This window comes from Macaca mulatta, chromosome 7 (genome assembly GCF_049350105.2).
Source record: "Macaca mulatta isolate MMU2019108-1 chromosome 7, T2T-MMU8v2.0, whole genome shotgun sequence".
Classification (NCBI taxonomy): domain Eukaryota; kingdom Metazoa; phylum Chordata; class Mammalia; order Primates; family Cercopithecidae; genus Macaca; species Macaca mulatta.
Window position 1 is genome coordinate 83,027,842 of NC_133412.1, and position 20,530 is coordinate 83,048,371.

Below are 20,530 nucleotides of genomic sequence, written 5' to 3' on the forward strand. Positions count from 1 at the left end.
CTGAATTCCTTCTAAGTGTCTTCTAGTTGCTTTAAGCTCTTGTGGTCCCTTTCTTAGTGTACTTCTCTCCTTACATCCTTTGGATATCTTCAGGAGTTTAGATTGTAGAATTATTTTTTATTTTTTATTTTTTTTTTGAGACGGAGTCTCGCTCTGTCGCCCAGGCTGGAGTGCAGTGGCCGGATCTCAGGTCACTGCAAGCTCCGCCTCCCGGGTTTACGCCATTCTCCTGCCTCAGCCTCCCGAGTAGCTGGGACTACCGGCGCCCACCACCTCGCCCGGCTAGTTTTTTGTATTTTTTAGTAGAGAGGGGGTTTCACCGTGTTAGCCAGGATGGTCTCGATCTCCTGACCTCATGATCCGCCCGTCTTGGCCTCCCAAAGTGCTGGGATTACAGGCTTGAGCCACCGCGCCCGGCCGATTGTAGAATTATTTACTTGGAATGCCGTTACATTCCATTCTAAACTTCCTTTCTCTTGGGTTTATAAAAACATTGGTGGGTTGTGAATTGTGACCAACATTAAAAAAATAGACTAGAATATGGTAATAAACTCTAGGGTATCCCATTTGTATGGGCTGTTTCTAAGTCTAGCAGTGCCTGCTAGCTGGTAATCTTTCACTTTGGATTTTTTGTTCTTGTTGAGACAGAGTCTCACTTTGTTTTGCTGGAATTACAGGTGTGAACCACCATGCCCAGCCTAGTGGTGGCATTATAGATGCCTCAGGCTGGATAATTTGTTATTGTGGGGAACTGTCTCATAAATAGTGCAGTGGTGCGATCACAGCCCACTGCAGCCTCAGCCTCCCTGGTCTCAGGTGATTTTCCCACCTCAGCCTCCCTAGGAGCTGGGGCCACAGGTGTGTACCACCCCACCTGTCTAATTTTTTTAGAGATGGGTTTGCACCATGTTGCCCAGGCTGGTCTCTAATTCCTGGGCTGACCTAGACCTCCCAAAGTGCTGGGATTACAGATGTGAGCCACCGTACCTGACTTTCACTTTGGATTTTATCAGGAAGGAAAATTGTACATGGTGAACATTTTGTAGAAAAATACCAAAGTAGATTTATATTTATTGAGTGCTTATACTGGGTAAGGGACTGTTTTTTTTTTTTTTTTGAGACGGAGTCTCGCTCTGTCGCCCAGGCTGGAGTGCAGTGGCCAGATCTCAGCTCACTGCAAGCTCCGCCTCCCGGGTTCCCGCCATTCTCCTGCCTCAGCCTCCCGAGTAGCTGGGACCACAGGCGCCGCCACCTCGCCCGGCTAATTTTTTGTGTTTTTAGTAGAGACGGGGTTTCGCCGTGTTAGCCAGGATGGTCTCGATCTCCTGACCTTGTGATCCGCCCGTCTCGGCCTCCCAAAGTGCTGGGATTACAGGCTTGAGCCACCGCGCCCGGCCAGGGACTGTTTTAAGGGTTTTATGTGTGTGTGTGTGTGTATGTGCATATATATATATATATATATTTTTTTTTTTTTTTCTTTTGAGACAGGGTTTCACTCCCATCTCTCACACCAGAGTGCAGTGGTGCAATGTCAGTTTACTGCAACCTCCATCCTCCAGGCTCCAGCAGTTGTCTTGCCTTAGCCTCCCTAGCAGCTGGGACTACAGGCACATGCCACTGCACTTAGCTAATTTTTGCATTTTTTGTAGAGATGGGGTTTCACCATGTTTCCCAGGCTGGTCTTGAACTGGGCATGAGCTGCCACGCCTGGCTATACGTATATTTTATTTCATGTGAAAGTCAGTATAGCAAAAATGTTAGTAACCCTACTAAAGTTAACCAACTTGCTAAATGAACTATTACATAGGCCTCTTCCTTTAAAGGCCTCTGGATGACCTTAGATCCTGCTGATCTTACTTACTATTTATTTTTTTGAGACGGAATCTCGCTCTTTGCCCAGGCTGGAGTGCAGTGGCGCCATCTCTGCTCACTGCAACCTCCGCCTCCCAGGTTCAAGCGATTCTTCTGCCTCAGCCCTCCCTAGTGGCTGGGATCACAGGCATTTGCCACCACACACCCAGCTACTTTTTACTATTTTTAGTAGAGATGGGGTTTCACCACGTTGGTCGTGCTGGTCTCAGACTCCTGACCTCAAATGATCTCACCTTGGCCTCCCAAAGTGCTGGGATTACAAGGGTGAGCCACTGCGCCTGGTCCCTGCTGAGCATTTACTGCCCATACTGTTCTGTTCCTTCATTTCAGTTTTGTGCTTACCAAGGATTAGTAGATACATCTTGAATTTGTTTATGCTGGTTGTACAGTCACATATTGCTTAACAGTGGAGATACATTCTGAGAAGTATGTTGTTAGGTGATCTTGTGGTTGTGCGAACATCTCACTTACACAAACCTATATGATATAGCCTACTGCACACTTATGCTGTATGGTATATAGCCTGTTGCTCCTAGGCCACAACTCTATAGAGCATGTTATGATACTGAATGCTGTAGGTGATTGTAATACAATGGTAAATATTTGTATATCTAAACAGAAAAGGTGCAGTTAAACTACAGTATTACAGTCTGACGGGATTACTGTTGTATATGACGCCAGTCATTGACCTAAACTTTCTTATGTGGTGCATGATACTTTTTACTTTGCATTTAAATTAAATAGCAAGTCAGTAGGTGAAATGATTGTGAGAGGTTGTTTCAGTGAAAACTAAGTTGAATGCTTTAGGAAGACTAAATAACAGCTAGCATGTATAGTACCGCCTAAGAATCTAGAACTTGTTCTGATTCCGTTGTGTTAGTTTGTGTAATTCTCACAACTCCTGAGGTACACATGCTTATCCCTATTTGCTAGATGAGAAAATTGAGGCACAAGGAGAGTAAATGGTAGAATTGGGATTCAAACAGTGGCAGTTTGACTCCAGGATTGATAAAGATCTTGTGAAAAGTTGCTGTCAAATTAATGGGTAAGAGGAAACTTAGCCAGGTGCTGGCTGATGCTTGTAATACCAGCACTTTGGGAGGCTGAGACTGGCAGATATTTGAGGCCAGGAGTTTGAGACCAGCCTGGCCAACATGGTGAAACCCTGCGTCTACTAAAAATACAAAAACTAGCTGGATGTGGTGGCGCATTCCTGTAATCCCAGCTACTAGGGAGGCTGAGGCTGGCAGATCACTTGAGGCCAGGAGTTCGAGACCAGCCTGGCCAACGTGGTGAAACCCTGTGTCTACTAAAAATACAAAAATTAACTGGATGTGGTGGTGTACTCCTGTAATCCCGGCTACTAGGGAGGCTAAGGCAGAGACGCTTGAACCTGGGAGGCAGAAGTTGCAGTGAGCTGAGATCGCACCACTCCACTCCAGCCTGGGCAACAGAGTGAGACTCTGTCCCCCCAACCCCTGCCCAAGAAAAAATCAACAACAACAAAAAAGAGAAACTAATGTATATGAGACTGGGGAAAATAGTAAAATTCTTGCGTAATTCTGTAGTTTGCTTCTTTTTAAACACTTTGCATTTTAAAGAAACAATTAAAATCACAGTGCATTGTGGATGTGACTGATGCCAGACACACATTCTGCTGTTCAAAAGACCGTGACTACATCAAAAGATTCTAGTTAAAATGTTGCCCTGAAGTAATAATGCTCATGGGGATAGTATAAGAAACAAACGCACAAAGGTGGGTAGATGGGAGGTACTGGAGGCCTCAGAACTTCACCTTTGTGCAGTTTGTCCTCCATTGCCACACATGAACTTTGGATTTGGCCACAGGTTTTGAAGATTTGTGCTTTGCTTCAAGTTTGTTTTTTTTTGTTCGAAACTTAGTTCCCAGACAGGTTTTGCATGAGAATCACTTGGAGAATTTTAAAAGCCAAGCTCCCTGTCTGATTGGATTTAGGAGCCATGTAGTAGGTTTGAGGAATTGTCCAAAGCTCTGGTGGGTCTGTGGCATAGCTAGGCTTGAGAACTGTTGTGTTTATCTGCCCTCTGGGGAAATAGTTCTTGAGTGTTGACAATCTTGAGACGAGTCTGGCTCTGTTGCCTGGGCTGGAGTGCAATGGCGCTATCTCGGCTCACTGCAACCTCCGCCTCCCGGGTTCAAGCGATTCTCCTGCCTCAGCCTCCAGAGTAGCTGGGACCACAGGTGCCTTCCCCGACTCCTGGCTAATTTTTTGTATTTTTAGTAGAGACGTGGTTTCACTATGTTGGCCAGGCTGGTCTCGAACTCCTGACCTCGTGATCCGCCGACCTCGTGATCCACCCTCCTCAGCCTCCCAAAGTGCTGGGATTATAGGCGTGAGCCACTGGCACTGGGCCCTGACAAACTAAAATGGTTAGTGTGTCTTCCATTTAGATGCAGGTTGACGTTCAAATAGAGGCAATATATGACTGGTAAATTGTAATTTCAAAGGAAAGCAGTAATGGGTCAAACTCTTGCACAGTTCTCTTTCTTTCCCTTGCTTAAAAAAAAGTCTATTCCCTCTGAATCTAGCTCTATATAGATGTTCAAATCCTTAAGTTTACTTGCTAAAAATCACCTGAGGTGCTTGTTCAACATATTCCCAGGCTTCTTGCTTGAAAGTTAAAAAATTCACCGTTCTAGGGTTGTGTCCAAGAATCTGTATGTTGAACAGCAACCTCAGTTGATTCTTGTACTGAGGCAAGTTTGGGAATAAGGTCAGTGTGGGACAGGGTTTCGATCTTTTGTGTTCTGTTCTGCTTTTTTAGCTGTAGAATCTTGGGCAGGAGCATCTGAGCCTGTTTCTTCATCTTTTAAAACAGAGTGAGAGTAGTACTTGTCTCTTAGGGAAGGAAGTTCAAATTAAATAAAATGATACTTCTAGGCAGTGGTCTTTAACTAGTGGCAGGTTTGTCCCCTTCCATTACCCTGGACATTTTTGCTTGTCACACTGGGGATGGGGGTGCTACTGGCCTCTAGTGGGTAGAGGCCAGAGATGCTACCAAACATCCAAGAGTGGATATGAGACAGCTCCCCACAGTAACAAATTATCCAGCCTCACGCATCTATAATGCCACCACTAGGCTCTGCACGTTGGTTCACACCTGTAACCCCAGCACTTTGGGAGGCGGAGGTGGGATCCCTTGAGCCAGGAGTTCGAGACCAGTCTGGGCAATTTAGGGAGATGCCATTTCTACAAAAAACGTAAAAATTAGCCGGGCATGGCAGCACACACCTATAGTCCCAGCTATTTGGAGGGCTGAGGTGGGAGGATTGCTTGAGTCCAAGAGGTTGAGGCTGCAGTGACCTGTGATGGCATTACTTGCACTCCATCCTGAGCAAGACCCTGTCTCCAAAAAACAAACAAACAAAAAAAACCTATGATTGAGAAACCGTGCTTGCCATGGTGAATGTTGGTTGTTAGTAAGAAAGTTGAGGCCTTTTGTGGTTTCTTCTCTGGCCTGATCCAGGAACCCCTCTTACTCCCATGACGTTATGGGCATACATTTCACATTTATTATTGGGATTGGTAATCAGATCTTTTAATCTCCTTTGAACTTTGCGAGTTGCTGAAAGCACCGTATATTTTATAAAAGTCTGAAGTTTATAACCTAAACATTAGCTAACTAAAGACAAGACTCACAGGGCTGAAAGGAACTCTTGGTCAAATTGGTCCATCTGTCCATCCTTAGGGCTTTAATGGGTGTAAATATGTTGCCTGAGGTGGTTAAGTATTCTTTTGTTAATGAATTCTGGGGAGAACTCCCCTTGTAACTGCTTTCACAGCTTGGTTATTTACAAAGACTTTTGTTTTTACCTGAATAGAAAGCTTCCTTTGTCTTTTGTATGTTAGCGCATTGCCAGATCCTGATTAGGTAGGTATTTGCGAAGTGCTTTATCTAATTTGTACCTTATCTAGGCTTCTTGGTAGAATACGTGTTTCTCTAATGTATACCTGGGTGCTAATAGTTTAGTGCTATGGAAACCAGTCATATTTGGTTATTGGGGAGCAGAAGTAGTGTGCATGAAGAGGCTAAGGTGATGCCTGCCTGGCTTCAGCTGTGAATTTTAGAAATATACTTATTAAAGGTAAATTTTTTTTTTCTCTCTTTACCGCTGGATTTCTTAATCTGGGAGGTACTTGATGGAATTTAGCCTTTTTATCCCTTGAAATTATAAGCAGCATTTTGTGTGCACTTTTTCTTATACATGTACCTTTTTCTGCTGTCAAAAGATAAAATTTCAACAAATTGAGTATAAAGATCTAATTGGATTTTATTGTTGATTAACAAATTAGGTAGCACCCCATCTATAAAAAAATAGGTGCCCATTGGGCATGGCGGAACAATCGGTTTTTATAAGGTTGAGCAGGAACAGGGAAACAACTTAGTCGAAAAATGTGGGTTGTTTAACATCAGGTTACTTGAGGTTAATTTGCTTGTAAGGGTTAAAGCGGAGGGAACTTCTTATGCCAACTCAAACTGCCTGTTTAGGGATTTGGGTATCTTCTCTCCTGAAGGTAAAGTAAACAGTTTAGAAGTTTAACATGAGTGACTCCATTTTGGTTTGGTCTGTTAGGGTCTAGGAGCTCAGTCCAAATTAGTGGCCTTCCATAGATTCTGTTTAACACTGGAAGGAGGGTCCATAGTGTGTGTGTTAGGGTGACTACTGAGAGCACTTACGAATCCTGGGGAGGGCCTGCACCTTAGAACTGATCAGTTCTAAATGTTACAAACAGACCTCTTTTCTCAGAAATTAAGAATTCGGAAAAGTTCAAAGGATATAATGAAAGTTGTTTTTTTTTTTTTTTTTTTTTTTTTTTTGAGACAGAGTCTCGCTCTGTCGCCCAGGCTGGAGTGCAGTGGCGTGATCTCGGCTCACTGCAAGCGCCGCCTCCCAGGTTCAGGTGATTCTTCTGCCCGCCTCCCGAGTAACTGGGACTATAGCTGGGACTACAGGCGCTCGCCACCATGCCCGGCTAATTTTTTGTATTTTCAGTAGAGACGGGGTTTCACCGTGTTAGCCAGGATGGTCTCATCTGACCTCGTCATATGCTGGCCTCGGCCTACCAAAGTGCTGGGATTACAGGAGCCAGCCACCATGCCCGGACTAATAAAGTTTTAAAATAAAAAAGTTGGACACAGCTAGGGTCACTTTTATGATTTTGGCGTAAAATAGCTAGAAAAATAAAAATGCGACATACTTCCCTAACAATTTGCCCACAAGGAAATTCCTTGTGGACAAAGAACTCAAAGGCATCCCTCTGTTCACCTGAGACAAATGCATATGTGATTGCTTCCTCTGCCTTGTTGTTTTGCTAAGCCAGACTGATAGATAAATGACTATTCCTCTACTCTCTTCTCACATGGAACTTGTATATTCAGTGAAAGGCTAATCAAGAGACTTAAAAGAGTGCAACCGTTTGTGTATTATCTACCTATGACCTGGAAGCCTCCTCCCCTGCTTCAACTTGTCCAGCCTTTCCAGACCAAACCAGTGTGCATCTTACACATATTGCTTGATATCTCATGTCTCCCTAAAATGTGTAAAAACCAAGCTGTGCCCCATCACCCTGGGCACATGTCAGGACCTCCTGAGGATGTGTCATGGGCATGTCCTTAACCTTGGCAAAATAAACTTTCTAAATTGATTGAGCTCTGTCTCAGATACTTTTGGGCTCACAATATTTACAGACCTAATTCAGCCCTAATCTAGCCGCTGCATTTAGTTGCATAGTGTGAATATTTCACGTTTTACTTTTGCATTTTCATAAATGGGTATATGGATTATTTAGGTTTTTTTGTGAGCAGAGCTCTGAATATTTATTTGCCTCGTCCTGTACAAGTTTGATAATTTGTCTATGTTACATGCCCACAAATTGAATTGCAGGATTCATACACTTTATTTTTTTGAATTGGAGTCTCACCCTGTTGCTCAGGCTGGAATGCAATGGTGCGACCTCAGTTCACTGCAACCTCCGCCTCCCAAGTTAAAGTGATTCTCCTGCCTCAGCCTCCCGAGTAACTGGGACTATAGGCGTGTACAACCACGCCCAGCTAATTTTTGTATTTTTAGTAGAGACAGGGTTTCACCATGTGGTCCAGGATGGTCTCAGTCTCCTGACCTCGTGATCTGACCGCCTCGGCCTCCCAAATTGCTGGCAGGCATGAGCCACTGTGCCCGGCTGATTCATATACATTTTAAAGGTTACTGGTTATTCTTACCATTATTTAATACTATGAGACTTTAATTTCTGCAAAACAGATGAGTGCAAAATAGCCAGTTATAATGTTTCCCAAATTAACAGAGGTTTAGTTATTTTAAAAATGAGTTTATTGGCCATTTCAGTTTCTTCTCTGTAATTGCATATCCATTTTCTTTGCGCAGTTTTTGGTTGGATTTTTGATATGTAATTCTTCATATGTTGTGTATCTATATCCTTTGTTATGTGTACATTGAAATTTTGTTTCCCAGTCTGTTGTCTTTTAACCTGGTTTATAGTAATAATCTTATTCTGAAGAAGCACAGGACTTGAACTAAAGGTGGAGATTTTAAAGAACTACATCCAGTATTCTTTACCAATTGGAAATGTGTGGCCCGGTGCGGTGGCTCATGCCTGTAATCCTAGCACTTTGGGAGGCTGAGGCGGGTGGATTACCTGAGGTCCAGAGTTCAAGACCAGCCTGGCCAACATGGTGAAACCCTGTCTTTACTAAAATACAAAAAAATTAGCCAGATGCAGTAGTGTGTGCCTGTAATCCCAGCTACTCTGGAGACTGAGGTAGGAGAATCCCTTGAACCCGGGAGGTGGAGGTTAAAGTGAGCCAGGATCACTCCACTGCACTCCAGCCTCGGCTACAGAGCGAGACTTGGTCTCAAAAAAAAAAAAAAAAAAAAAGTGTGACTAATTAGTCTTCTTTGCTTTTCCATCTTCTTAAGACACATAGAAGTGACTGAGAAGGAATAGTTACACAATAACTTTGGTTTAATAATCAGTTCAACTGAAGAATGTATGTAAATAAGGGCAGTGATACCTAACGCTGATAGTTGATAGTGTGGATTGCATAATTCAGACTGTGGGGTGACACACACATACACTCTTGGGCTTTGTCTTTATAGGTAAGGATTGGAAGAATTTTTGCATATGCCTGACACATAAGTGCTCCATATATATTAGCTATTGTATCACCTGTAGGAAGTTAGCCTGGAAGTAAGTTTTATAGAATTCCAGCGTAGATTGCTTTGTGTTTTTTTTTTTTTTTTTTTTTGCCAGATTTTGCTTTCACCAACAAAAACACTAAGTTCTGCCAAGCAATTTTCGGCCATTTTGTAAGTTAGGAAAATAAACACTAAAGTGAAATGGCGGCTTTTAGGCGGGGCTCCCACAGACCTGCTCCTTTTAAGTGGAATGTTGCTGTGCTGCCCTCTTGTGGCCATTTGGGAAAAGGCGATTAAAAAATGGAACAGTAACTTAATGGCTCTCGTTTCAAAGCCCAGTTGCAAGAAGGTTAATCACTCCATTTTTACCTACTTCAGAAAGTATTTTGAAGAGATACCAATACCTTTTTGTCCACAAGTAAAGGAAGTGGTAAACCTTTTTCTCATCAGCATTTATTTTTGATTGGAATCTGAATTCCCAGTTTTGACTTGTTCTTTTATCTGTGTATTGTATTTTCCTTTTAATTATTTGTTAAGTAAAAAATTATAAAAGTTGTTTGCAATTTAGATGTTGAATAATTTTCAGATAGTTGTTTTTCATGAAGATTCTATATATATGTTGGATAGTCATTCCTGAAAATCCAATGTTTAATTGCCCTGTAACAAGTAAGCCATTGGTAGTCAGCTAATTTTATTACTTTGTTATTTAGGTGAAAGCTTAAAGGACTCCACCCACTAATTCAGTTTGACCCTTTCTATTAGTCTTGTGGGCTTTCTGCCTCCTGTACTAAACCAGCACTAAAGGTACAGCTTAGTACTAATAGTATTTACTGTTATATTTATTAGGTATTAATGGCAATTCATAGTCTTTTAGGAAATGTCTTGTTTTTTTAAGGGAATAATTCGAATATATATACACACACACACACATATATATATATATTTTTTGAGATAGAGTTTGGCTATTGATGCCTGGGATGGAGTGCAGTGGTGTGATCTCAGCTCACTGCAACCTCTACCTCCTGAGTTCAAGTAATTCTCCTGCCTCAGCCTCCGAAGTAGCTGGGATTACAGGTGCATGCCACCACACCTGGCTAATTGTTTGTATTTTTAGTAGAGACTGGGTTTCACCATCTTGGCCAGGTGGGTCTTGAACTCCTGACCTCAGGTGTTCCACCAGCCTCGGCCTCCCAAAGTGCTGGGATTACAGGCTTGGCCCATAATTACACTATTTTTTTTTTTTTTTTTTTTTTGAGATGGAATCTGGCTCTGTTGCCCAGGCTGGAGTGCAGTGGCGCGATCTTATTTTCCATTTCCAGTTTATTTAGTGATTACTCCTCTTATGAGAAGTATGAAAATTAAGTAATGCCTTTATTAAGACTTTTTTTTCTGCCTTTAAGCAGTTCCCCTACTTAGTATTTGTGTTCAGTCTTACATCTGATTTTCTGGTTTCAAAAGCAGTATAAAAACACTTCTTTTTTTTTTTTTTTTTTTTTTGGAGATGGAGTCTTGCTTTGTTGCCCAGGCTGGAGTGCCATGGCGCGATCTTGGCTCACTGCAACCTCTGCCTCCCGGGTTCAAGTGATTCTCCTGCCTCATTCTCCTGAGTAGCTGGGACTACAGGTGCACTACCATGCCCAGCTAATTTTTTGTATTTGTAGTAGAGATGGGGTTTCACCGTGTTAGCCAAGATAGTCTCCATCTCCTGACCTCGTGATGCTCCCATCTTGGCCTCCCAAAGTGCTGGGATTACAGGCGTGAGCCGCCACGCCTGGCCTAAGAACACTTTTTTAAAACACTCATTCAAATCTTTGCTTGTTTTGTATAGGGTGGGGTGTACTTGCAGCCCTTGCTTTGGATTTAACTCTTATGGTTAGACATATTTTAGACAGTTGACTAGTTTAGACATTAAAAATCCTTAAGGTATATATTGAAGTGCTGTGAATTCACTATTAAGCTTCACTACTAAGTTTCAGTCATAAAATGTCACCAGTATCATTCCCTGAGGGCATCTGCCTCCATCAACCCCTAAAGGTAAATATGGTTGTGAACTTGGTGTTTATCTTTTGTTGGGTTTGATTTTCATTGTTGTTATTTTTGAAATTACACAGGTAATCCATGGAGCTCACAAATGTACTTCAAATAACCCATCCCCAACAGAATGAACCAGTGTTAGCAATGTGGTGATTAAAATGCATTTATACACATAGATATGTGCTGACAGAAATACGACTTTTTTTTTTCCCCAGAAGGTATTGTATGCATTGTTAAATTTCTAGGAATCACTCTCCTACACAAACTCAGAAACACATAGCTACACAAGAAGATATGTGGAAAGATATTTATGGGTACAGTCAACAGTTTCGAAATACAAATACTCTACTCAAAAATACAGAAATATGGAAAATGTATCAAGGATATTTGCAACTTATTGATTAAGTGAAAAATCTGAAAAGAACCTAAATGTACCATTAATAGGGGAATGTTATATAAAATGTAGTGAATTTAGAGTATAAACCAGTTCAAAGGGAATGAGATAGGCATCTGTATAGACACATCCTGATGCGGACATTGGCATTCCATTGCATCCCATCTGCAGTGCTTCCCGCTTTTCAGCACAGAACAGTAAACATTTCTAGTTGGACTGTTCTAGTTATCTTCAGTAAACTAATGCTGCCTTTTGTGGGTCTTTAGTTGGTAAAGATTTTCAGTCTTTTTGTTGCCGTTGGAGTTTTTTGTTTCCTAGGAGTGTATAGACCTGTTGTCCTGTGACAGTTTTATTGGTGGTGATTGCCAAAACATGATTCTATTCTTAAACTTTCATCTGGAGTTAAACATTGTAGTAGTTGAAAAACTAAATATGTTATTTCAGAGGGGAGGCAAATTGTACATTCTAGCGAATGAATGTGCAATTGAATCCTCCTCTAATATACCAGGCACAGAGAACATCAAAGGAGATGTGCTTAGTTTGCAAGTTTATTGGGGAGGTTGACAAGCGGCCAGATTACTTTGTAGTATGGGACAAGTGGAGGCAAGGGAGTGTAGATGTTAACAGCTGCTGGAGCTTTGGAGCGAGTCTTTCTAGGACAGCATGTGTGTCATTGCTAAAAGTATGGATAGCCAGCAGGGCATGGTAATTGAAGCTCAGATTTGAGATGTGGCTGCCTGTTTTCCATCTCGGTGGTGGTAACTGCTATGACATATGTCAGTATTGTGGAAGTATCTGATAGGTATTGAGCTTAGGATAGGAGACCAAACGATGTTTTCCAGGAGAAGGTGATACCTGAGGCCTCAAAATTAGAGAGGTATTTAGTTTGCTGTGTCGGCAGTGGGTGCAGGAGCTAGAGGGGAGCAATGCTAGGTCTGGAGTCGGGAGCAGTGGGAGTGAGGGAAGAAATGATTAAGTAATGTGCTTTGAGAAATTGTCAGAGGCCAGGTTTTATAGGGCATGCTGAAATTGGATGTTTTCAGTGACCCGAAGACCTGGATGCCTGGGAAGTGAACAAGCCTTCAGCTGCCTTTGCTATGGGCATATAATTTCCAGGTACTGCCTTGCCTAACATCCCTTTCAAGTAGACTGCCCTTTCTATTAAATAAATCCCTTCCTTCCTTATGAGGAAATTCTGGAGCTGTCTCTGTACCTGTCTGTCCATGAGAAAATAGTGGAGGCAAAACTAATAAATTCCAACTAGTATCATGGATTGTGGGGTGACGACTCACTAATGGGTGTTAGCTGGGGAGAATTTTGTGTTAGAAGGGGAATCTCAGCTTGGGTGTGATATGCTCACATTTCCTCTGTTTGGGTAGGGCTTTGGCATTTATAGGGCACTGCTTTCATAGCTGGCATTAGATGCTCTCTTGACACTACTGGTAGATGTCACATAGGTTGATACAGGTTAAAAGATGACACAGGCCTGAGGTGATCTAGGACTGAAATGGAAACTGCGATGCCAGAGCCCACACCTTTTAAGTGATCCTGTCACTATCCAGCTCTTCTCTTTTCTTTTTTCTTTCCTGATGTCAACCTGCCTGGTCACAGGTATGAAATAAGTGACTCAGATGCTTTGGTCACCTGGACTAGTCAGCTTGGACTGTGCAAAGGGTTAAAGAGTCAGTAATTATAATGAGGTCTTGAAACTGTTGAGTCACTTGTGACAGGGATGCCTGTTTTGGGGCCTTGTATAACAGGGATAAGAGTTAAGTTTTCTGAGTCTCTAATCTTTTGGACCCCTAGAGTAAAATAGAAATGAGCTTTAGATCCACACTTGGATTGGAATCCTGGCCCCCTCACCCTCTTCCTCAATTTCTAGTTTTGTCCATTGACCAAGTTGTATAAAAGATGTCAGTTTTTTTCGTCCTTCATATGGTGATAATAATGCCTAATAGTATTATTCTTGGGAATAAGCAAAATAATATATATACACACACACACGAATATATACACATACATACACATGTAAAGTACTTAGCCTAGTGTCTGATACCTATTAGGTGATCAGGAAGTTATATGGTTTTTCTCATCTTTCCCCCCTTCCCAGTGTTGGGAACCTCCCCCCGACCCCTGCTCTCCCATTTTTTTCTCATTGCTTCCTCATGGTAACTGAAAGGCCTCCGTATTGTAATGTGCTGTGGATCGCATGGTGTTATTTGATTCAGTCCTAGTTTGCAGTGTACTGCCCTGTGCACCTCTAGAAGATGCAGTGATGGTAAATATAGAGCTTCCCTTTACCCTTTCAGGTTTTGTGCCATGTGTCTTATCTCCTGGCTTCTGAACTCAGGGACTTTTCTGTTAATGTTACTGTAGGTTCTGGGTTTTTCCTTGCCCCCCTCAGAGCAAAGATAGGTAGTTTTCAAGCAAAAGAGTAGAGTGGACAGTCCACCTCTTGGTGTAGAGTCCATCCATTTGAGGTCTTTTTGCTTCAGAGTATCTTCCCCTCTACCAGCATGCCCCTCAGTTGCTTTTTCACCATTAGAGGAAGATGAGGATATTGCTTTCTCTGTGCTTGAGGTTGATACTCTATCACCCCTCAGTCTCTGTGGTTTCTGGTTTGTTCCTTTAGATGTCATCTACCTGCTTAGATTGCTGCTCCCTACGGGATGTTTGGAATGAGGAAAGGAAGGGAGATGTGTGGAGGCCGATAGCAGTCTTTATTGGGTTGGGTGTTCTCATTAGCATCAGAGTGCCCTTTTTGTTTACTTGTTTCTGTTAAGTCTACCACTTCTGGATCTCACTGCAGATTATAAGGCAAGGCCTCTGGATTGAGGTTAATGTGTATAAATTTTTACAAACCACCCCAGATGAATCTCATTTGCACCTATTAGTGAGAACCGCTGATTGGATAATTGCAACCAGTTTGCATTCTTCCTCTTTGGGTAAGATGCTTTGTTTTTGTTTTGTTTTGTTTTTTGGAGACAGAGTCTCACTGTGACACCGAGGCTGGAGTACAGTGGCAAATCATGGCTCACTGCAGCCTTGACTTCCTAGGCTCAAATGATCCTCCCACCTGAGTCTTCTGAGTAGCTGGGACCACAGGCACGCACCATCATACCCAGCTAATTTAAACATTTTCTTGAAGAGATGGGGTTTGCATATTGTCCAGGCTGATCTCGAACTCCTGGGCTCAAGCAATCTTCCTGCCTAGGCTTCCCAAAGTGTTGGGATTATAGGTGTGAGCCACTGTGTCCAGCTTGGTTGGTTTTTTTTTTTTTTGGAGACCAGGTCTCTCTCTGTCTCTAGGCTGGAGTATAGTGGCACGATCTTGGCTTACTGTGTCCTTTGCCTCCTGGGTTCAAGCGATCCTCCTGCCTCAGTCTCCCGAGTAGCTGAGACTACAGGTGTGTGCAGCCACAGCCAGCTAATTTTTGTGTTTTCAGTAAGACAGGGTTTCACCATGTGGTCCAGGATGCTCTGGATCTCCTGACCTCTGATCTGCCTGCCTTGGCCTCCTAAAGTGCTGGGATTACAGGCATGAGCCGCCATGCCCAGCCTGCTTGGTTTGGTATTGTTCTGTGTTTTGTTTTTTTCTTGTTGAGAGGGGAATGATACTTAATACATAAGACTTAGTGGATTCATATATATCTGGTTTCAAATCATACTATGTTAACTAGGTGTGAGAGTTAACTTAAATACTTAAGAGCCTCAGTTCAGCCTCATTTGAATGAAGGGGACAGTAATATCCATGTTCAGAGTGTCTGTCAAGAGTCTGTCCATAGAAATCACCTGCTCTGTAGCATCATGTAAACATTCAGGAAATGGTAGCTATTGGGGATTTTGAGAATGGTAGCAATAACATTACTTGGAATGTAAAAGTATAAATGTGAATTTGAAGATTTTGGTCTTATATTATCAGCATTACTATCTGTAAATGTTTTACCATGAGAATTTTTTTTTTTTTAAAAGCAGATTCGTGTGGCGGTTCTTAAATATTTTTAAATCTCTCTCTCTCTCTCTCAAAATAAGTCACTCAGCCTCTGAAGAAGCTTCGGGTTCAGACTCAGGCAGTCAGTCGGAAAGTGAGCAGGGAAGTGATCCAGGAAGTGGACATGGCAGCGAGTCGAATAGCAGTTCTGAATCTTCTGAGAGTCAGTCGGAATCTGAGAGCGAATCAGCAGGTTCTAAATCCCAGCCAGTCCTCCCAGAAGCCAAAGAGAAGCCAGCCTCTAAGAAGGAACGGATAGCTGATGTGAAGAAGGTATCTACTTTGCCCTACAGTACAAATGTGTTGCTAGCCGAGGACAAGCTAGCAGACCTTTATTGCTTATGAAAACTCATTAGTATATCTTGATAATGAAACCTACAGCAATTTTTTCTAGTAATATACAGTAGGATATCTGAGGATACAAATGAAGACTTCTTTCTGCTCTATTAAGGAAAATAAATTACCTGAACCATCCAATTATAGGGAGGAGAGACAAATTTTTATATGCTTGGTTTTTAACTTTATTTATTTATTTTTGAGACAGAATCTTGCTCTATTGCCCAGCCTGGAGTACAGTGGCATGATCTTGGCTCACTGCAACCTCCGCCTCCCAGGTTCAAGTGATTTCCTGCCTCAGCCACCCAAGTAGTTGAGATTACAGGTGTCCGCCACCACGCCTGGCTAATTTTTGTATTTTTAGCAGAGACTGGGTTTCACCATGTTGGCCAGTCTGGTCTTGAACTTCTGACCTCAGGTGATCCACCTGCCTCGCGCCTCCCAAAGTGCTGGGATTATGGACCTGAGCTACCACGCCCAGCTTAAAATATACTTTTAAGGTTAAAGTGAGCAGTTCCAAAGTTAATAATGTGTAGTTACAGATTGGATGGACCTACAAGCCAGTCAGAATGATTGAAGTATGCCTTTGATAATCATTATCCTAAAATGAGAACTTCTAAGGAAGGCTCTTGGTTTTCTGTGTATACATCCTTTTCACATGTTAGCTCCCTGCCCTCCTCCAAAAGCTTATTACTCATGTAAGAGTACTCAGTAGTGAGTAACTCCACATGGTAGATTTTTCATGGAAGAGTTGACTTAGATATCAGCTCTCAAAAGGGCAAATAAGAGCACAAGATAATTTTAGGATGTTAATATTACAATATATGCTGTAATAAAGTCACAGTAGTTGAGCTAGAATGCCTGTCTGATGTCTTGGAGTGATAAAACTGGTTGATGTAGTAACACTGAAATGATTTAGCCCTCCCAGTTAATAAGGGCTCCATGAAAACCCATGTTGAGTAAAAACTTTCATAGCTCTAGCAGAGGTCAGGGGTGGGCCTGGGTAGACAGGCTAGAGTAAAGCGCTCTTTCCCTCCTTCCTTTCTCTGCCAGGTTTTTTCAGAGTGTTTTATGTTTACTGCTTCTTCCTGTATTTCCCACCACTTGGTTATTCCTAACTCCTTCTGGTTGGACCTTTTGTCCTTTAACTCCAAGGTGATGCTAAGGCCATTATAGAATCTGTGGACTTGGGATTATGTGATTACATTGGATTCTAGCTGTAAAATGCCTGTTCCTGGGCCATCTTCTTTTCTTTTGAAGCGTTGATTTTCTTTTTTTTTTTTTTTTTGAGACTGAGTCTCGCTCTGTCGCCCAGGCTGGAGTGCTGTGGCCGGATCTCAGCTCACTGCAAGCTCCGCCTCCCGGGTTCCCGCCATTCTCCTGCCTCAGCCTCCCGAGTAGCTGGGACCACAGGCGCCCGCCACCTCGCCCGGCTAGTTTTTTTTTGTATTTTTTTTTTTAGTAGAGACGGGGTTTCACCGTGTTCGCCAGGATGGTCTCGATCTCCTGACCTTGTGATCCGCCCGTCTGGGCCTCCCAAAGTGCTGGGATTACAGGCTTGAGCCACTGCGCCCGGCCTGAAGCCTTGATTTTCTTCAGCTTACTTCATCATTTTTATGTTGTTGTTGTTGTTAAAGTCATTGTTGATAATGTCCTTTCTTAGTGACATTTGGATCATTTTTCATAAAGATGAGACAGGGTCTTGCTCTGTCACCCAGGCTGGAGTACAGTGGTGCAATCACAGCTCACTGCAGCCTCGATCTCCTGGGTTCAAGTGATCCTCCCACCTCAGCCTCCCAAGTAGCTGGGACTACAGGCACGTACTGACACACCTGGCTAATTTTAAAAATTTTCTGTAGAGACAGAATCTCCCTATGTAGCCCAGGCTGGTCTTGAGCTCCTGGACTCAAGCCATCCTTCCGTCTAGACCTCCCAGGGTGCTGGGATTACATGCCTGGCCCTACCCTTTTAAATGCAAACATTTCACAAGTCTCAGTTAGTGGCTTCTTTTGTGCATGTTCTGAGCCTTACTTTTCCAAATATTCTCATGATGTTAGCTATCACCTGTGATTTGATAACCCATATTTCTCATCTCAGCTTTTACTACTTGCTTAATTTCTGTTATACCTTTTCATGTCAGTGTTCCACAATCCATTCAAATTCCTTTTGCTGCTATGTGATTCTGTTAAAAGAATACAGAATATACTTAGTAGTAGTTATCTCTGGGTAAGAAAGTGAAAATGATTTTTCTCCGCAACTAATCTGTCCTTTAAATTTTTTTTTTTTTTTTTTTTTTTTTTTTTTTTTTTTTTGAGACGGAGTCTGGCTCTGTCGCCCAGGCTGGAGTGCAGTGGCCGGATCTCAGCTCACTGCAAGCTCCGCCTCCCGGGTTCACGCCATTCTCCTGGCTCAGCCTCCCGAGTAGCTGGGACTACAGGCACCCGCCACCTCGCCCGGCTAGTTTTTTTGTAGGAGACGGGGTTTCACGGTGTTAGCCAGGCTGGTCTCGATCTCCTGACTTCGTGATCTGCCCGTCTCGGCCTCCCAAAGTGCTGGGATTACAGACTTGAGCCACCGCGCCCGGCCTGCAGATCTTAAAGGTTGTTACAGGTCTACAAAAATCAGGTCTTAAAGGCAAAGGACTAATTACTGCTACAGAATAAAAATAGATGTATTAGAGAAAGGGTGGCAGTGGTTGTCATTCTGAGAACTTCTAGCTAAGTGTTAGCAATACCTCATCTGCATTTATCTGGGATGTTACATGACCGAGGAACTTAAAGAAAAATAAAAATTCCTGATTCTAATTAAATAATTAGACTTAATGGGGGCTTTGCTTCTTGTATTTTCAGTTTCACAGGTGGGTTAGTGCAGTCAAGACTGAAACTCAAAGCAGTAGGGAATTTAAAATTTATCAGTAAATACTTTGTCTTTAGTGGAAGCAGCTGCTGTCTCACCTTGCTGTATTATTCAGCTGTATGTTTATATTTTAATGATGGGTAAGCGGTATACCATGTAGATTTATAGCTATTAAGTAATGAAGACATTGTTAAACTAATATTTCCTAGAATAATATGCCTATTTTCAAAATAAATAAAACTAGCAAAACAACCCTTTTGATATTTGGTTACTTGAATTCTTTTCCATTGCAATAAATGTTTGATAATAATAATGAGGGTCAAGAAAAAAGATTAATGTGTGGTCTCTTAATTTTACAGATGTGGGAAGAATATCCTGATGTTTATGGGGTCAGGCGGTCAAATCGAAGCAGACAAGAACCATCACGATTTAATATTAAGGAAGAGGTAAGGAAAAAATGTTTTAAGGGCATGCATTTAAACTCCCTATCTTCATTCTTTCTGACTAATGGTATGTGTTACCATTAAAAAGACTGAACTTCAGGCATGGGGGTTAAGTGACTCTAATATGAGCTATCTATGAACAGATACAGTAAGGCAAGAAGTTAATAATCAAATAAAAGAATCTAACCAGAAAGATCATATAATAGTGATTTTTTTTAGTAGAGTATTATACAGAATTGACCTCAAAATTATTTATTTTTTAGGTTGTTTCTCATAATGAAAATTATATAGCGAGAAGTTTACTTTTTTAAGCCCCTAACTTTCTAAATCTCCTAGATTTTTATTAAATGGGTAACTTGTTTGGTAAACAGCAATAGAAATAGTTTTGGATTTATTCTTGAAAGAGGAGGGAGTGCTTAATTAATGTATCTACTTTTATTTAACTTATTAAATTTGGTTTCCTTGCTCATTTTTAGTGTGAGATATAATGAGTTTCAAACATACTTAATTGTGAGAGATTGAATAGATTGGTGATTTTAAAATTGGTATTCTATACCAGGCTTGGTTGTCTATAGAATCAGACTTCTTTCACCTTTCTCATTTTGTGTGATGTTTTTGTGGATTCTTATTCTGAATTAGATTTATAGACTAGATCCTGAAGAGAGGTTCTTTTGTCTCAATGAAATGTCCCCTTTCTGCTTTCTTAGGAGGACTTTGCTAGTCTTAGCTATATAACGAACTTCTGATGAAAGTTAAATATTGATAGCCACAGGTCAGTGAGTTGGGTGTGGGTTTTTAAATAAATGTACCTTAAAAATCTAATTTATCCTAACATCTGCATTACATTTGTGGTTTTATTTTGAGTGACCTCTGAGCTGGTTTGCCTTTGCTTTTGTTTCCCATAGTGTCTAGCACTAGGTTACTGAGCCATGTTTGTTAAAACCAATCACATAGTTGTAGAAATCTTTTCCTCTTTTATGTATTAATTAACACATTCTCTGTAGGGTACAAGATTAACAGCAATAGGAGTAGTTTGCTATTTTCCCTAATTTTGGAGAGAAAGAGCTATTGAAATGTCTGTGACTGTAAACTTTCCTTGGTCTAGTGCTGTTAGCAGAGCACTGTTGGCTCGTGAGTGAACATACTCTTAAATGAGTCTAAATTGAATACTTCAGTAGTTGGTGCCTTTACGGCACACTGACTAAATGTTGTGGCATTTTTATTTGATATTCTAAATCTGCAGTATCCAGTATGGTCCCCACTACTCACATGTGGCTTTTAAAGTTCACATTAGTTAAAAATTCCATTTCTCAGTCACATCAGTCACATTTTAAGTACTCAGTAGTCACATGTGGCTGACAGGTACTGTATTGGACATTGTAGATATGGGACATTTACATGGTTACAGA

At 41.7% G+C, this 20,530-nt stretch overlaps 1 protein-coding gene across 7 annotated transcripts in view; it reads left to right on the top strand.

Moving 5' to 3' along the window:
- Positions 1-20,530, top strand: part of CHD2 (chromodomain helicase DNA binding protein 2) — a 130,003-nt gene that overhangs the window by 8,788 nt on the left and 100,685 nt on the right. For all 7 annotated transcript variants that reach the window (XM_028851326.2, XM_077940421.1, XM_028851327.2 and 4 more), the window contains 2 exons: positions 15,528-15,759; positions 19,038-19,124. In XM_028851326.2, coding sequence (XP_028707159.1) covers positions 15,528-15,759; positions 19,038-19,124 — 319 coding nt within the window. The remainder of the gene's footprint in view (positions 1-15,527; positions 15,760-19,037; positions 19,125-20,530) is intronic.